The sequence below is a fragment of the Poecile atricapillus genome, chromosome W, assembly GCF_030490865.1.
Source record: "Poecile atricapillus isolate bPoeAtr1 chromosome W, bPoeAtr1.hap1, whole genome shotgun sequence".
Lineage (NCBI taxonomy): Eukaryota > Metazoa > Chordata > Aves > Passeriformes > Paridae > Poecile > Poecile atricapillus.
This window is the reverse complement of record NC_081288.1, coordinates 1469692-1487647: the sequence shown is the minus strand read 5'-3', so window position 1 is coordinate 1487647 and position 17956 is coordinate 1469692. Positions and strand designations below refer to the sequence as shown.

At 47.1% G+C, this 17956-nt stretch overlaps 1 protein-coding gene across 1 annotated transcript in view; it reads right to left on the bottom strand.

Moving 5' to 3' along the window:
* Positions 1–17956, bottom strand: part of LOC131591433 (putative adenosylhomocysteinase 3) — a 69718-nt gene that overhangs the window by 33205 nt on the left and 18557 nt on the right. The window contains exon 2 of the mRNA XM_058862137.1: positions 2590–2698. Coding sequence (XP_058718120.1) covers positions 2590–2698 — 109 coding nt within the window. The remainder of the gene's footprint in view (positions 1–2589; positions 2699–17956) is intronic.

Genomic DNA, 17956 nt, shown 5'->3' with positions numbered 1-17956 from the left:
CTGTTATCAATGTATCACTTGCAGATTATTGGGCTCCATGATCCACGTGGATCTTTTCCAGCTCAGGATATTCCACAATTCCATGGTTTCCAAGAGAATGACATGAAAGCAGCAGGAGCAGGTCTCATGAGACCTCCACCCATGTCCTGCCCCAGCAAAGCCCGGGTCAGGGCCTAAACTCAGCCAAGTCTGGCTTTGCTGAGATTTGAGCTGCCTAAACTGGCATCGCTAAAGGCAAAAAAGACCCCAAGTAAGGACAAAACGGGTTTATTTCCTGTAAAACCTTCCAAAAAACACAAAACAGCAGCAGGATGAAGGCAGACACTTTGAATTCCAGATATTCCTGTCCTAATTCCACTCCCAGAACGTGGCCATGGTGGGAAACAACACTGAGCACTTGGGTTATCCAGGCTGGGCTGACCTAAAAAAATCCCTCTATCGCTTATCCATCCCTTATCCATCCCTTATCTATCCCTAATCCATCCCTTATCTATCCCTTATCCATCCCTAATCCATCCCTTATCTATCCCTTATCCCTCCATCCATCCATCCATCCATCCATCCATCATCCATCCATCATCCATCCATCCATCCATCCATCCATCCATCCATCCATCCATCATCCATCATCCATCCATCCATCCATCCATCCATCATCCATCCATCCATCCATCCATCCATCATCCATCCATCCATCCATCCATCCATCCATCCATCATCCATCCATCCATCCATCCATCATCCATCATCCATCATCCATCATCCATCCATCCATCCATCCATCCATCATCCATCCATCCATCCATCCATCCATCCATCCATCCATCCATCCATCATCCATCCATCCATCCATCATCCATCATCCATCCATCCATCCATCCATCCATCCATCCATCCATCCATCCATCCATCCATCATCCATCCATCATCCATCCATCCATCCATCCATCCATCCATCCATCATCCATCCATGATCCATCATCCATCCATGATCCATCATCCATCCATCCATCCATCCATCCATCCTCCATCCATCATCCATCCATCCATCATCCATCCATCATCCATCATCCATCCATCCATCCATCATCCATCATCCATCCATCATCCATCCATCATCCATCCATCATCCATCATCCATCCATGATCCATCATCCATCATCCATCCATCCATCCATCATCCATCATCCATCCATCCATCCATCCATCCATCCATCCATCCATCCATCCATCCTCCATCCAGGTGCTGCCAGAACTGAAGTCTCCATCAGGAATGTGTCTTGCTCCTTTCATTAGCAGGAAATAGAACATTTCCATGAGATAATTAACTTCAATTCTGATGTTAATTGCAAGGAGATGAGGAGAATTCCCCAAAGTTGCTCCAAATCCTTCCAGCTGTGACTCGGGAACGAACACAGTGACATCAGCCAGGCTAAGCAAACCCAGAGTCTGCAAAAATAGTCCCAAAATATTCCCAGGTGCTCAGGGATTGGATGGGGTTGTGGATTCCAAACAGAGCCTGGGCTGATGTCCCTCTGCAGAGAACATGGCATGAGCATTCCTGAATTTCTCCTTTTCCCATGGGAATGCTTTCAGTGTCAGCAGGATGGGTCATCCAGGTTGTCCCCAACCTCTGGAAGAGACTTTGGAGTTTCCTCCAAGCCTGCAAAGCAGCACGAAGGAAGCAGCAAGCTGCGAGGTGGGAAAGGAGACAAGGATCAGTCGGCTTTCCCACAAAAACCAGGATGGAACCATGGGGGTCTGGTGTCCAGGATGAGATCAGAAGCTCCAGCAGCTCCAGCAGCTTAGTGACTCCTTAGCCAGGAGCTGGGTGACAAGATAACCACGGCTTTTCCACCTCTGCTCTTCCAAACCTGCTGAGGAATGCCAAGAGCTCCTCACAGCCCGGTCCTGTCCCAGCTCGTCTTCTGCACTGTGGGAATGAGTGAGGACACACCAAGGAGGGTCCCCACTTCGGAGGACTTCTGGCCACCAGCCATGAACCATCAGGAGCAGCTGGAACCGGAGTTTCCTGAGGTTTTCCAAACTTGCCAAAGCTGAATCAGAGCTCTCAGGCCAGGCTGGATGAGGCTTGGAGCAACCTGGACTGATGGAAGGTGTCCTTGACCACGGCAGGGGGTTGGAATGAGATGAGCTCTAAAGTCCCTGAAACCACCCAGATTCTCCCCAGATACACTGTGAGCTGCCAAGTATCCCAAAAATCCATCCAGAGAGATTCCAGCAGGAGAAACCCCTTCCAAGAGCCCCTCAAAGGTCCCCAAAGACTCCAAGCTCACGGGCAACAAACCTAAAGTGGGATCCCTGTGGATTTTCTCAGGAACAGGAGGGAAGACGATGCTCAAACAGGAATAAAACATGGAAAATGGTTTTCCTGAGCCCGGGAGGAACAGGATGGGGAGGGAATGGAAGGGAAGGCAGCAGCAGCTGCACACCAGCGTTATAAGGAGAGAGCACCAGAATTGTTTAATTTTCCATCCAGCTACACAAGACAACGAGGAAAAAAGCAAAACCCTATTTCCATGCCTTCCCTCTGAGCCCAGAGCAGATGTGGCAGATCCCTGGACACACCTGAGCTGTAGCTGTCTGTTGAGGACTGCGAAATGGAGCGGGACAGCGAGCGGCGGCCGATCTTGCTCGGGCGCTTGTTGAACTCCTGCTTTTGGTCAGCAAACTGGATCTGTGGAAAGAAATCAGGGATTTTCTGTAAAAAACCCAGCAGATCAATCCCAAGAACCCACAGCCTCGAGCAGACACCGGCACCGACTCAGTCACAGCCTGGAGCACAAATCCTGTTATTTAATGGGAACAGGAAATGGTAAATTGCTCTTTTTGTTTAATTTCAGCCCTTCCAGCAAAGATTAGAGATGTTGCTCCAGGCTGTTGAATTTTGGGAGCAGAGATGCCTGGGGAACACAGGTTTTTAGGAGTACGCAACACGACGACACCGGATCAGGAACACCCACGGGAAGGGAAAATCCACAGCAAACTCAAGTTACAGCCAGGGCCGTGCTGGGATTAACGCCCCAATCCTGGCGGGACGGGGGCTTTGCACACACACCAGGGTTTATATTTCTCCTCTGAGGAATCCTGGCCTGAAATAACTTCCCTTTTTTGTCCTTTTTCCTCCATTAATTTAGAACAAATCCCTCCACGGCTGAGCAGCTCCATCAAAGGAGGAGGTTATTGGCGTGAAGCGGTGCTGGAGACACGCAGGGATTCTAACAAAGGGGGAATAATTTGGGTTAAATTCACATTTTCCTTTCTCACATCACCTCTCCAAGGACATCGAACACAACTTTTCGTACAACGCAATGATCTCGGTACGTCAGAGTTCTCTGAGCCCTCACACAACCAAAACCAAGTAAATGACGAAGCAAAAGAAGTCCTGGACCGAACCAGGCAGAATTAGAACCAGACTTTAAAATAAACCCTTTAAACCCTTTAAAAAAGGTTTAAACCCCTTAAACACTGCCACAAGCTGGGTTCAGCTTCAGCTGACAGAGCCAGGAGTGGAAGGAAGCACCAGGAAATCCGGGAAGGGGACAGGTCAAAGCTCGGATCTGCTTTTGGGTTGCGTCGACCGATGTCCTTTGGCTTTAATCCTTTAGGGAATAAACAGAGTGGGCAAAAAGGGAATTTCAGAGTCCCAAAAGCGTTTGGGCTGGAAGGGGCCTTTAGGATCATCCAGGTCCACCCCCTTCCACGGGACACCTTCCTCTATCCCAGGTTGTTCCAATCCCTGCCAAACCCACAACAGCCGCGTTCCAGACGGGCTGGGGAGATGGGAATGTTCCAGGTGGGGATGAAAAGAGAGATTTGGCGCCAGGCTGAGCTTGGTCAGCGCCCATCAAAACATCTCTGAAGGCAACAGCTCCAAGGAGAAGCTGTGGAGCCCTGGAAAGCTGCACTTCCTTGGATTTAGGAGCCCAAGCTGCTGTGCTCAACTTCCAGCAGGAACAAATGATTCCAGCTGGAAAACCTCACCTGCAGGTGCACAAGGGGTTAACGAGTGCTGGATGCAGGTGAGGTTTCACCTTTACATTCCAAATGAGCCACCGCTCGCTCCGACCTGGGGTTTCCATCACAAAGAGCCACCTTGAGCTACTTCTCCGTGCAAAAAAAGATCTCCTGATCCAAGGATTTCCTGGAAAACTTCCCCACGCCGACCCCACCAACTCCTCCAGACAGAAGAACAACCCCGGAGCAACAAGTTTGCCTCACCACTTCATCACTCCCGAGAGAAAATGAGGAGAATCTCTCAGGAGATCGGCATTTTCTCCAACCAGGCGGCTCCAGGAATGAGTGATCGGATGGAAACAGCAAGAAAAGGAGGAAGAAGAGAGAGGCGAGAGAAACAAACGCATTTTTGAGTAGAAAAAAACCATTATTATGGTCCCAAAGAGTGCCCTCACCTGGGCTTTCATCCCCGACTCCCCGTTGATGTTGTATTTCTTCTTGTTGGGCATGGCGGCCTCGCCGGCTGCCCCCGGGCGCGGCTGCCTCCGGAGCAGGGAATGCCCAATTTATACCCGCCAGCCCCATCCCGATCCCGCTGATCCTGCCCGCTCCGGTTTCACCGCAGGCGGAGGCGGCCGGGGCGGGAGGCGAAGGGAACCAGTTGGACTTCCAGACTCTTATTTTTTTTTTAATTTTTTCTTTTGGGGGTTGTTTTTTTGGCAGACCCCAGGACTTAATGAGGCGTCCCGACAAACAATTCCTGCCTGTGTTTTGTGTGGAATTACAGCGTTCCCTGACCTCCGGAGCTCCGCGGCAGTTTTGAACGTGGCCTGGCCGGTGTGTGCATAACAATGCCTTATTTATGTAACCAGAACATTTCCCTGCTCGCTATAATTAACTCGCTAATTAAGCTCCTTTAACTCGGGTCCTCCCCTTCCCCGCTCTCTCTCTTCCCCCCCTCCAATGTCAGATGATTGCGTTAACGGAGCCTCGTTAGAAGGAAATTAACTAATGAGCAACTAAAACAACGGGGGGTGTTTGTTGGATGGCAAAGTGGTTTTTAATTATTATTATTTTAATTATCCCGCTCCTCACTGAGTCCCCCACGGCGCCCAGGGCAGAGTTTGTCCTTGGAAGGGTGCAGGACTCCAACCTTCATCCCTGTGTTGTTCCAATCCTTTGGGAATTACGGAATCACGGAATGGTTTGGGTTGGGAAGGGCCTCAAATCCCATCCAGTTCCACCTCACACCTTCCCCTATCCCAGCTTGCTCCAACCTTGGACATTTCCAGGGATGGAGCAGCCACAGCTTCTCAGGGGATTTTATGGGAATTATCTCTGATAATACAAATTATCAGGGATAAAACTCCTTGGATAACAACAGCAGTCGCTAAACGAGAATTGAAATGATTGTCCTGCATGGGACAAGCTCATTCCACAGCTTTTTAGGTGGGAAAGAGATGATCCAAGGAAGAAAAAAAGGGAAAAACGAGGGTGGTGAGGCACTGGCAGGGGTTTCTGTGGCCTTTGAGGTCTCCAACCCATCCCCATCCTGTGATTCCATTCTGTGATTCCAAGGAAAAGGGATTTGGGAAGCAGCAGGGCACCACCGAATGTCCTCAGCTCTGTTTCTGACTGAATATGGAATAAAAAGCTCCCCCAGCCCTGATTCCTTCTGTACACCGGATTTACACCGGATTTACACCAGATTTACATCAGATTTACACCGTATTGGATCCGATCCTGCTCCTCAGCAGTTGTCCCGAGAATGGAAAACGTTGCCAGGGAAAATTCCTTCCAAGGGCTCCTCCAAAATGTTCCTTCCATGGCATTTTTTGTCTCCAAGGAATCCATTAAAAGAGTAAAATTTCCTGAGCTACATGAAAGCAAATCCTGGAATGGATGGGGGGGAAAAAAGGAAGGAAAACCCCCCAGAATTTCTGAGTTGTACAATGACTGAAAGATGTGAAAAATGGAAATATGAATTACTTCCAATGTGGAAATATCTCAGGGAATAGGAATCTGGGATCAGCATTGTTTTCATCACTTGACACTACAGCCCAAGTGGTGTTTTCCAGGTAAATTTTTCATTTTCCACATTATCCATGAACCTTTTCCTGGAAAATCCTAAGGGAGACACGACTTCAGCTCAGTGTAAATCAACTCAGAGCCTTTAAAGGGGGTAAAAAACTCATTTTATGGTAACACCGAAGCACAAACTCCTTTTCCAGCAAGTTTTCACACCACCACATTTAAGTTACTTAAATCCAAAGGCTCTTCCTGGGGAAAGAAAGCCATTTTTTATCCTCAGTGAAGGTCGGGTCCGACACACTAAAATTAAGAATTAATATTCTATAAAAATGCTAAAATTAAAAGATTTTGCTTCATCTCCACCCCAGAGCTCAGGAATCTTCTGTAATTTCCGTGTGAATCTGGGACAATCAAATACAACCAGAACTACGCTCAAGCCCAGGAAATTGTTTTCTAGTGAGAACGTCTTTTAATTGATTCTTGGCCACAGATTTAATTTTTTTTTAGCGAACAAAGGGAGAAAACAAGAGTTTTCTGTGGGATTAAACAGCACAAACTCTCCAGCATCGCTGCAGCTTCCAAATCCACCGGCAAAGAGCTTGGGAATTTAAATTTCTGCACTGAGTGAGTTAAAATCCATCATTTTATGGATGGAGAAGCAGGACAAGGTGGTGGCCTTGAACAACTGCCACTGCTTGGTGACAAACTTCCTGGGAAGTCTTTTCCCAGTGGAAAAATGTCTCATCCATCGATGATGGAGATAAAATTAATTTATCTTTGTTAAAAAAAGGAGGGTGAAGATTGGTGGAGAAATGATTTTGTGCTGTGATGTTGGGGGGACCAGGGTGATTGTCCTGATGTTCCAGTCCTGCTTCCCTCTCATCCCTATTCATGAAGGAAAAGTTGTTTTCCTGCAGAGCCGGAGCTGCCAAGGTGGCTCTTTCATCTCCTGCTCCCGGTGACACCTGAGAGGTGCTGGGGACACCGGCGTTGGCACAAGCCCGGCTCCTCCGGTGGGATCGGTGATTCCGAACCCTCTCCGTGCTGGGAATTGCTGGAGTCTGAAATACAGACTGTGTGCCCTTGTTTTTAATTTTTAGTTCTAAGATTCAAGAAAACACTGAATTTCATATAATATGAAACTCATGAGCATGTTTTCATAGTGATACATGAAAACAAATGATAAAGTTAGATAAGAAAAGTAGGTGTGTAGATTAGAAAGTTTCTTAAATCACTGGGTGAAAAAAATAGTTTAGAGAACAGGAGACAAGATGGAGGATTTAAGGTGTTGTCCCTTGTCCCTTCTTCTTTCTTCTTCATGTTCTTCTCCTGAAGGTTTTTAGGTAATAGTCAGTGATCGGATTGAGAGTGCCGCAGTGCATCACAGAGGTGATGGGTCATTGGGTCATTAAGAAAAATAATATACGTGTCTATTGTTAATTGGATAAAAATAAGTATAAAGATAAAAGAACTGCGTGGTTCGGGGCCATTTTGTGTATCAGACACGAAGTGTGCCACAAGGCCTTGTCTGTACCATCAGAAGAAAGAAATGTACCAGATTGCAAAGATTAACCTTGTAACCAGCCTGGAGAGACCTGTTAAGTTTTGTAAGGATCCTTCAATAAACACGAGAAACAAGATTCTAACGAGCTCGAGAGTTTACTTCAAATAATGAGAATTGAGATAAGTGGAACTCCCCACGAGGGAGGATCCCAGAAGAATTCAGCCCAGAGAAGGCTGGGAAACTAGAGAAAAGCTGTATCTACAGAGAATTCAGCCCAGAGAAGGCTGGGAGACTAAAGAAAAGTTGTATCCACAGAGAATTGAGCCCAAAGGAGGCAAAGAAAAGAGAGACAGAGGTAACAGGAATGAGCTCCAACCCTCAGCTTCACCTCTCCTCACCCACCTCCCGAGCCTGGATCATTCCAAGAGAGGATCATCATTCCAAGAGAGGAATTGTCCCTGCTCATTCCAGAGCTTTGCATCCCTAAAATCAATGTGGGATCCTGGCTGAGCCAAACACTTCACCGGAGCTCAAAGTGCTCCAGATTCCGCCTCTCCAAAGGTCACACGGAGCTCGGCTCCAGGATTAGCAAACAGGTTTAACCCTTGTGTGGAAACCTCCCAGGGAATGTGCAGCTTAAAGCTGGATTTGGAAGGATGGGAATGAGGAGTCACCCACCTGGGCTAAAGCGCTTTTCCAAGGGGGTTGGGAATTCAAATTATTGATTCTTGAAAGCATCACCCCCGTGTTGGATCGTGGAGGGGTGGAATTATGGTTGGAAGGGACCTCAAAGCCCCTGCAGTGTCCCCCTGCCATGGCAGGGACACCTCCCGCTGTCCCAGGTGGCTCCAAACCCCAATGTCCAGCCTGGCCTTGGCCACTGCCAGGGATCCGGGGGCAACTGGCAGAGAATCCCTTGGAATTGGTGGGAGCAGGGAGGAGAAATCCTTTGAAGAAAAGAAAACAACAAACCCCCAACCCAGGCACTTCCAGTGGGGACAAAGGGAAGGACAAGGAAGAGAGAAATCTTCGCCCTCAGCAGTGGGATGGGTCCCCTGGGCCACCCCAGCTCTGTCGGTCACAATCCCACAAAAAGCAGGAAAAAGAGGAAGTTGGTATTTCCACATTGCCTCAACTTGCAATGAACAGCTCACGGGTGTTTCAGAATTTGGAAACGTGGGATCCCAGCAGCTGGAGATGGAAAATCCCTGTGGAGTCACCGCCTGCCAGGGCACCCCATCCTGAGCCAGCATCCCGTGGGATGGCACAGCTCCTCCCACAACCGCACACGGAGCCTTTCCCTGAGTGCTGAGGGTGTCCAGGAGGTTCAGGTGGGATTTCAGGGAAAATCCCTTCATGGAAAAGGCTCTCCAGCCCTGGAAAAGGCTGCCCAGGGAGGTTTGGAGTCCCCATCCCTGGAGGGATTTCAAAGCTGTGTGTGGATGTGGCACTTGGGGACACGGTCAGTGGTGGCCTTGGCAGTGCTGGGAATGGTTGGACTCCATGAGCTCAGAGGGATTTTCCAACCTCAGGGGTTCTGTGATTCCATCAATGTCCCAAAATACGGGAGAACTCACATTTTAAACTGCTTTCCCATTTTAAACTGCTTTCCCAATTTTTAATTATTATTATTATTATTATTATTACCACTATTATTATTATTATTATTATTATTATAATTTAATTTTTTAATTATTATTATTATTATATTTATCATTATCATTATTTTATTATTGTATTTTACTTTATTATTAGTAGTAGTAGTATATTTTACTATTTTATTATTTTTTACTATTATTATTACTGCTATTATTTACTATTTTATTATATTTTACTTCATTATTATTATTATTATATTTTGTTGTTTTTATTTTTTACTATTATTATTTTTATTATTATCATCATTATTATCATTATTATCATTATTTTATTATTCTATTTTACTTTATTATTATTATTAGTAGTAGTATATTTTACTATTTTGTTTTATTATTTTTTACTATTATTATTACTATTATTATTTACTATTTTATTATATTTTGCTTTATTATTATTATCATTATTATATTTTATTATTTTTTTAATTATTATTATTATTATTATTATCATCATCATCATCATTATCATTATTATCATTATTTTATTATTCTATTTTACTTTATTATTAGTAGTAGTAGTAAATTTTACTATTTTATTTTATTATTTTTTACTATTATTATTACTATTTATTATTATTATTATTATTATTATTATTATTATTATTATTATTATTATTATTATTATTATTATTATTATTATTATTATTATCTACAAATAGAATTTTCCAATATTTGGTTAATAATAAGAGGTGGATGTAAAAAAAACAGGGGCTCAGCAAGAACATTGAGATCTAAAAGACTCTTTAAAATAATGACCTTAAAGATAATGAGCAATTTAGAGCTCGGGCTAATTATTTCTTGAAATGTGGCTGCTCCCTCCCACGCTGACCCGAGGAACCACCTAAAATGCAAATGAGCCGAGTTAAAATCCTGATTAAAAACGTCGCTGCAGGACATGACCCGGAGCCCTTTGGAGATGGATTTGATGCCACAGCAGCTTTAAACCATCCATGAAATCATAAAACCCCCACTGGAAAAGGAAATTACTAAAGCTGAAAGAATAAAAAAAAAAAATCTGTTTAAATAAAGTTTTTTGTCGTTTGATCCCAGGAGCACAGAATCCGTAAGGGAAAAATTAAGAGAACCCACAGGGAGAGGTTTTCTTTTTAAGGAAAATTCCATGTTTTTACAAAGAAAAAAAATCCACGCCTGAGACAATAAATGAAGTTGTGAACCACGCAAAGTTTGCCACTGATAACCCTAAAATGCAAAATTCATTCCTGATTGTTGATAAAAAGATGTTGAAATTTTAGCGAAGGCCGAAAGAATTGTGTCACAAAAATAACGAGTGAGAGGCAGAATAAACTGGAATTTTACAATAAAATCCATAAAATTAAGAAGGTTGAAAGAGTTGTGTCACAAAAATAATGAGAGGCAGAATAAACTGGAATTTTACAATAAAATCCATAAAATTTAAGAAAGGGGTAGCAGGGAACATAAAGCTGGATGTAAAGGGGAATAACGATGCCTGAATCCGATGCATGGATAATACTTGTAAATAAAATCAAATTCCTTTGCAGGAGCACCAGAATTCCAACTTTTTTATTGCATTGATCCAAGTATTTTTAGAAGAACTTCAAGGAAAGACAATTTCAAATCCAGAAATTCGAGATATGAGCAGAAATATAGGAAGAAATAACAAATATTGGTCCATTTTTGGGCCACGGGGACACACGGAGCCAATCCCAGACGTGGAATTCTGCCTTCCAAGCCCTGATTTTTGGAGCTATGTCATTTTATTTTCAGCTGCTTTGGGAATTCTTTCCACTGGAGAAAGAGGGAAAAGTAGATTTTAATATTTGGGATCCATTCTAAACTCTTCAACCACTCAAATGAGGAGTGTTTGTTGCCCTGGAGGGGAACTTTTAGAGGTTTTATTCCGACAGCAGAACGTAAATTGATGGTAAAAATTCAGCTGAAAAGATGGATCTGAGATGAAATTCCAAATCTCTTGGAACACACTGTGGATTCTCCCACTCCTCCTCCCCACCAGTCCCAAATTTCTATAAAAACTGGCTGTTCATGCAATAAAAATACAATAAAAATTGTTAATACAACGGATTTGGGGCGATTTGTCGGGATCATCCCCCGACACTCGTCTGTGATTAATGAGGCAATTCATGCTCGTTAATTTCCCACCTTAACGAGCCTCATTCCAGCTAAAATGCCGTGTCCTGAAGTTCCCACCAGGAATTCAGCTGGTTAAAGGGAGCAGGTCAGTAACTCACCATCCACTCGGGCAGCTGGAAGGCGCCGGTGCCGCCGTCCCACATCTCCAACGGCGAATTCCTCCGTGCTCACATCTGGGAATGCACTGGGAATGCACTGGGATGCACTGGGATGCACTGGGATGCACTGGGATGCACTGGGATGTACTGGGAATGCACTGGGATGCACTGGGATGCACTGGGAATGCACTGGGATGCACTGGGATGTACTGGGATGCACCAGCCCAGCCCCACAGCTCACGGAGCCCTGAGATGTCCCAGCAGAGAGGTCCCTCAGGATCCGGCCTCGCGCTCAAGGCAGCGATGGGTTCCTCATTCCTGCTCCAAATCCCAAATCCAGGAAGGGCTCGGATCCAGCGCGTTTTTACAGCCCTGGTTTCCCACCGACCTCGGCTCTGCTCGGTGTTTGAGTCAGGAACAACCCGGCTGTGGCGTGGAGGACGTGTCCATCCATCACCTGCTGATGATCCCAGCCCGGCGGCCCCAAAATTCCGACGTCTCCACGAATCCGGCTGCGATGTCCCCGGGATTTAGACCTGGAGGCTTCCAACACCGAGGATTTCACTTGGAACCATCAAAATTCCTGCAGCCTCAACCCAAAGAAGGCAGGGACGCCTCAAATCCTGACCAAAGCTCAGCTCCAGCTCGATCTGGTTCGGAATGAACGCCACATTCCAAGGGGAATCCTTTTAAAGGATGGATCCAGTCCGGAATGAACTCCACGTTTCACGGGGAATGCTTTATCGCAATCCCAGGGATGGAGTGGCTGGAAGGGCTGCAGCTCCCTCTGCTGAGCAGAAAGCACAGCAAGGAACATTTGGAAAGGGATCTCCTGCACAATTCCACATCCAGGCTGGGATACAAACACAATCCTGCCCCTCTGTGGGATGAAGGCTTGGGCTGAGGTTTCATCTTAACTGAAATTCACTCAAAATTCCGCATTCCATGAGCTTTTCCAGCCCCCTCTGGATTTTCACCGGGGTGAAGGTGGGGCTGGGAGCATTCCTCCTTCTTCTCCCTCAGAATTCCCGTTCTCTGCTGGGAATTTCTGGAAGTTTGTAATATTTAGGGTGGTATTTTCCCACTGTTGGCAGTTCCCCTTTCCAGATGGGAAGAAGTTTCCGGTCCCTGCTGCCTTGAGGCCGTCCCATTCCCATCTCCAAGAACACCAAGTTTAATTTGTGCCAGGAAAAAGCGGAAGCGCGGGATTTGCACAGCACGGATATTCCCAGGGAGCTCTCGCTGTCCTTGCACACTGGGCATTCCTTCCTCCATGGAAAACATGGAATCACTGAGGTTGGAAAAGCCTTTGGAGATCATGGAGTCCAACCCAGCACTGCCAAGGCCACCACTGACCCTGTCCCCAAGCGCCACATCCACGTGGCTTCGAAATTCCTGTGGGAATGGGGGACTCCAGCTGTGCCAGGGCTGGACAAACCTTTCCAGGAAGGAATTTGCCCAATATCCAACCTAAACCTTCTCTGGAACTTCCCCAGCGTCCTTCCCATGGGCTGCAGTTCCTCAGGAATGGCTCCAGCCTGGATCCCATTTTCCATGGGCTCAGTCCCTCAGGAACTTCTCCAGCCTGGATCCCATTTTCCATGGGTTCAGTCCCTCAGGAAATGCTCCAGCCTGGATCCCATTTTCCATGGGGTCAATCCTTCAGGAATGGATCCCATTTTCCATGGGCTCAGTCCTTCAGGAAATGCTCCTGCCTGGATCCCTTTTCCATGGGCTCAGTCCTTCAGGAATGGATCCCATTTTCCATGGGCTCAGTCCTTCAGGAATGGATCCCATTTTCCATGGGCTCAGTCCTTCAGGAATGCACCTTTTTCCATGGGCTCAGTCCTTCAGGAACTGCTCCAGCCTGGAGTCCCTGTGGTGTTGCAAATCCCACCTGGAATCTGCTCCAGCCTGGGCTCCTCTCTCCATGGATCCACAGTTCCTGCTGGGACCTTGCTCCAGCCGGAGCTTCCCATGGCATCACAGCCTCCCTCGGGCATCTCTGCTCGCCCATGGACCTCCCTGGGCTGCTGGGCTCAGCTGCCTCTCCACGGGTTGGGAATCTCTGGGAATCTCAGGGAATCTCTGGGAATCTCAGCTCCTCACCGCTGGGGAGCTGCTGCTCTCACATCCTTCTCGTCCTCTCTCCTGTGTTTTGTTTTCCTCCTGCAGTTTATCCCAGAGGTTCTCCCACCATCCCTGATGGATCCAGCCCCAGCCAGTGGTGCGTCCAGCGTGGAGATTCTGGAAGCTTCTCACAGAAGCCACCCCTGGCCCCATGGCTGTGTCCAGTGCTGGGTGTCCCAGGGCAGGAGAGGGACCTGGAGCAAGCCCAGGACAGGACAACGGTGGTGGCCAAGGGAAGGGAGATCCCTTGGAAAAGCTGGGAATGCTCAGCCTGGAGCAAGGACATCTCAGCACAAGAGGACCTGGACAGTGCCAGCCCCTGAGGGGAGGGGAGGACAACGCCAGGATCTCCTCGGTGGTGACCCCTGAGTGGGCAGGCACAAACAGGAATGCAAGAAATTCCTGGTTTTCCTGGGAGGGTGACACTGCTCAGGCACAGGGACACCCCATGGAGGCTCCATCCTTGGAGAAATCCATCATGGAATCTGGTCCTGGCCAACCTGCTCCTGCTGGACTTGATCCCCTGAGACCTTCCTGGCAAGTTTGATCCAACAAAACAGCCCAAGAAATTGAACCCCGAGCTGTTTCCATTTTCCACTGCAAACCTTTCAAGTTTGGGATAATCTCTCAGATCAGGAATTTCAGCACGAGTTGTGTGCTCCCATCACTTCCCACCTGGGCCCTACAACCTTATTTTAGGGAAAAAATAAACCCCCAGAGTAAAAAATGTTGATGATGAGTATTTAAGCTCCTTTGAAGTTTCAGATGAGATGAAGGTTTAGGTCAGAACGAGGAAATCGGGATTTTCCTCCTTCCCTACCACGAACACCGGAACAAAACCTCCCTGATGCTCCCCAGCCTTTAACTCCCTGTGGATGGTGATTTCCAATATCCCTGACTCAAACCAATTTTAACAATTTTAACAATTTCCTGAATTAAAAAATTCAGGAAATACCAGCAGTGATCTGCTCAGAAAAGCTGCTCCAAATCCCAGCTCCGGGAAAGGGAGAATAATTAGGAATTATTGCTACTTTGATTAATAAATCACTTAAGGATGAGCTTCAGAGCAAAGAACAATTCAAAACCTCAGTAAATATAAAATTTCCAGTATCCAGAGGTTGAACGGGATTGAAGCATTAGGAATTACTTCCCAAACCCTCAAAAATAGAGGGATTGCCATCCTTGCCGAAGAGCTGGGCCCGATTCCGTGACAGATGGATGGGATCAGAGCCGGGCTGTTGGAAGAAGGAGGGAACGGGATGAATTCCAGCCCGGAGGCTGCAAGAGCCCCACGCAGGCACGAGGGGGAGCGAGAGCCTGCGGAAAAATCCCGACGGTTTCCATGGATGGAGGAAAACGGCAAAAACCAGAGAGGCTTTGAGGAGCATCCACGATTGGGCATTTGCCGGGATTTCTTCCGACTGTCCCGGTGTTCCCGAGCTCCACGTCCCCACCAAGGGTTCCAGCCACAGCTCCCCTGGGAGCTCTCCAGCTTCTCCCCTTCCCTTGAAATTCCAGCAAATTTCCAGAAATTTCCAGCAAGCTCACACTGGTGAGGCCCCATCTCAAATCCTGGAGCCCTCACAAGACCTGGAGAGGGCAGGGAATTGGAGCTGGGGTTGGAGCACCAGGAGAAAGGTCTGGAGAACTTTGGAGAAAGACATGGAATTGTATCATTGGGACAAGAATCAGAGATGGAAGTTTGAGAGAGAGCCAGGAGTTTTCTTCAGGTTTTGAGGAAGAACTAAAAAATGAACCAAACTAAAACATTTGGGTTAAGCGTCCCTGGCTAATGAGGAGGAGGAGATTGTGGCCAGAAATGGTGAATTCCATGTTTGGAAAAAAACAACGGACACACAGAGCTCACCGAGTGTAGCTGAGCAGCCTGATCAGGTGGGAAGTGGAATTTCTGGTGGGAGGTGGAATTTCTGCTGGAAGCCCATGGAATCCTGGAATGGTTTGGGTGGGAAGGGGTCTCAAAGTCCACCCAGAGCCACCCCTGCCATGGTGAGGCCGGGTTGGACGGGGTTGGGAAGATGGAAAGTGTCACCAGACAGGCTTGAAGGTCCCACCCCAACCATTCCATGACTCCACAGTTCTCATCCCAGGGAACTTCTCCAAAACCCAAAAGCTGATGAGAAAACCCTTCCCTGCTCCGACACCGACCCAGATTTGGGTGTTTGGGATGGAAAAGCCTCCCTGAGATCCCGTGCTCGCGGCGATGATGGACAACTCTCGTAAATTCCCAGTTCCCAACCTCTCCCTGAGCTGCTCGGTGTCCCCACGGCCAGAGGGAAGGGGCTGGCTCCAGCTCCCAGCATTCCAGAGCCATCCCAGGGCTGGGAACGCCACTCCCAGCTGGCAGCAGGGGAGGGAAAAGGGAGTTAATGAGCAGAGCTTTAATCAGTGGAGCTTGGTGTAATGAGGAACGGAGCCTCTGGAACAGGGAATGACAGCCCAGCGCTCCCTGAGCTCCTCTTTCCCATGGGAATGAAGTTCTGGGGTCTTGGAGGGGAAGGAAAAACCCTTCAAATCCGAGATTAAGGATTGGGGACGCAAATCCAGCTTTTCCCCTGGGTTTGTCACCGTTCAGGAACACTGGAGCAGAGGAGATCCAAGGGAAGGGTCAGAACAGCTGGAATACGGAGAAGAAACCCCATTAACCCCATTAACATTGCTCATAAATTTGCACAAAGCCAGGCTTTGTTAAGCCAGGTTTAATTCCAGTGCGCGGTGGATAAAAACAAACCCACCCAGAATTCCAAGGGTTCATTTCCAGTTCATTCCAAGGGTTCAGCCAGGAGTTCTCAGAGCACTTTTTCCAGGCAAATCCTGGAAAAATTCCTCACCAATTTTACTCCAACCCCCACCCCAGCTCCAGGGGCTTCCCCAGCCCCGAATCCCTGAGATTTCCATGGATGTTCCCAGCTGAGGGATGTGAGGGTGTTGCTTTCTCGGGTTCAAAACTCCACACTGGAACAACCTCAACCTTTTTTATCCTCAGTGAGTCCCCACTCCGTCATCCCCCGCCTTCTTTTGGGTATTAAACCCCAAATTTCGGAAGTTTCACCCCCCTGACATGGAGTCCCAGGATTCCAACCTTTCCTTGGACATTCCAGGGATCCAGGGGCAGCTCTGGGAATTCCAATCCAGCCAGGAATTCCTTCCCCAGATCCCATCCATCCCTGCCCTCTGGCAGTGGGATCCATTCCCTGTGTCCTGTCCCTCCATCCCTTCTAATCCGGACTACTCTGAAATGTATCCTCTGCTTTAAAGTTTATTTTTGTATTTTAAACCAATTTCAGTCAGGAGTGGATCCTTCCCATTCCTTGTGACTTAAACAAATCCCTGTTTTTAAGATCCCAATCACTCGGTGCTTGCAGAAATTACAAATAATTCCAATTATCTCCCCCTTCCTGAGCTGAAGCAAAGCTCAAACCCAACCTAAAATGATTTTTTTTCACACGGGGAAAACTCTTCTTGCCATTAAGGACAAAATATTCCAGCATGGGAATCAGCCCTGGGAATGAATAATGGAATTTTACAGATCCTCATGACTTTACACCGAGAGGAAAAGGACGGAGCAGGGATAAAACATGAATATAAACTCGGTTATTAATATGAAATTATCGAGAGGGAATAAAACAAAGCACAAAGAGGGAGGGCAGGAATTACTGGAAATCCAGCGCTCGCTTCCCTGTGTTTTCCCCAGGTTAATTCCCGAGCGGAACGGAGTCCGACAAGCGCAATTAAGAGCCGTTAATTTGGGCATTTTAATCAGCATCCAGAGGCTGTGCCAGGCCCTGGGAGAGCCATGGAAAAGCTGGGCCCTGCTGTGAATGTTCATTTTCCTGAGCACCTCCCTGCTCTGAGGGATTCCCAAAGTCAGGAATGTTCCATTTGGTTTCCTCCTCTCGTTATCCCAAGCACCGGTGATTCCCAAATCAAAAACTGAGTTTCCTTGACCGTCTCAAAACAGGATTTTGGGAAAAGGTGAATTATTTGAATATTTTGATTTATTTTAAAATAGCTGGATTGCTCTGGAAGACAAATCTGCCCCAGCTTTCACCCAAATTTGGAGAGATTTTCCACTGGAATCCAAAAATCCTGGAATGGTTTTCCAAAGTTCATCCCATCCCCTATCCCACGGTGCTCCAAACCCATTCCAGCCTGGCCTTGGGCATTTCCAGGGATGGAAAATCCACAGCCTCTCTCCTTTTTGAGACAGCTGGATTGCTCTGGGAAAGGAACCCTGCAGTGCATTTCCATACATTTATAGGGATTTATAGGGATTTTCCTCCTCTCGTTATCCCAAGTGAGCACCGTTATCCGCTGAGCACCGGTGATTCCCAAATCCATCAAAAACTGAGTTTCCTTGACCGTCTCAAAACAGGATTTTGGGAATTATTTGAATATTTAGATTTATT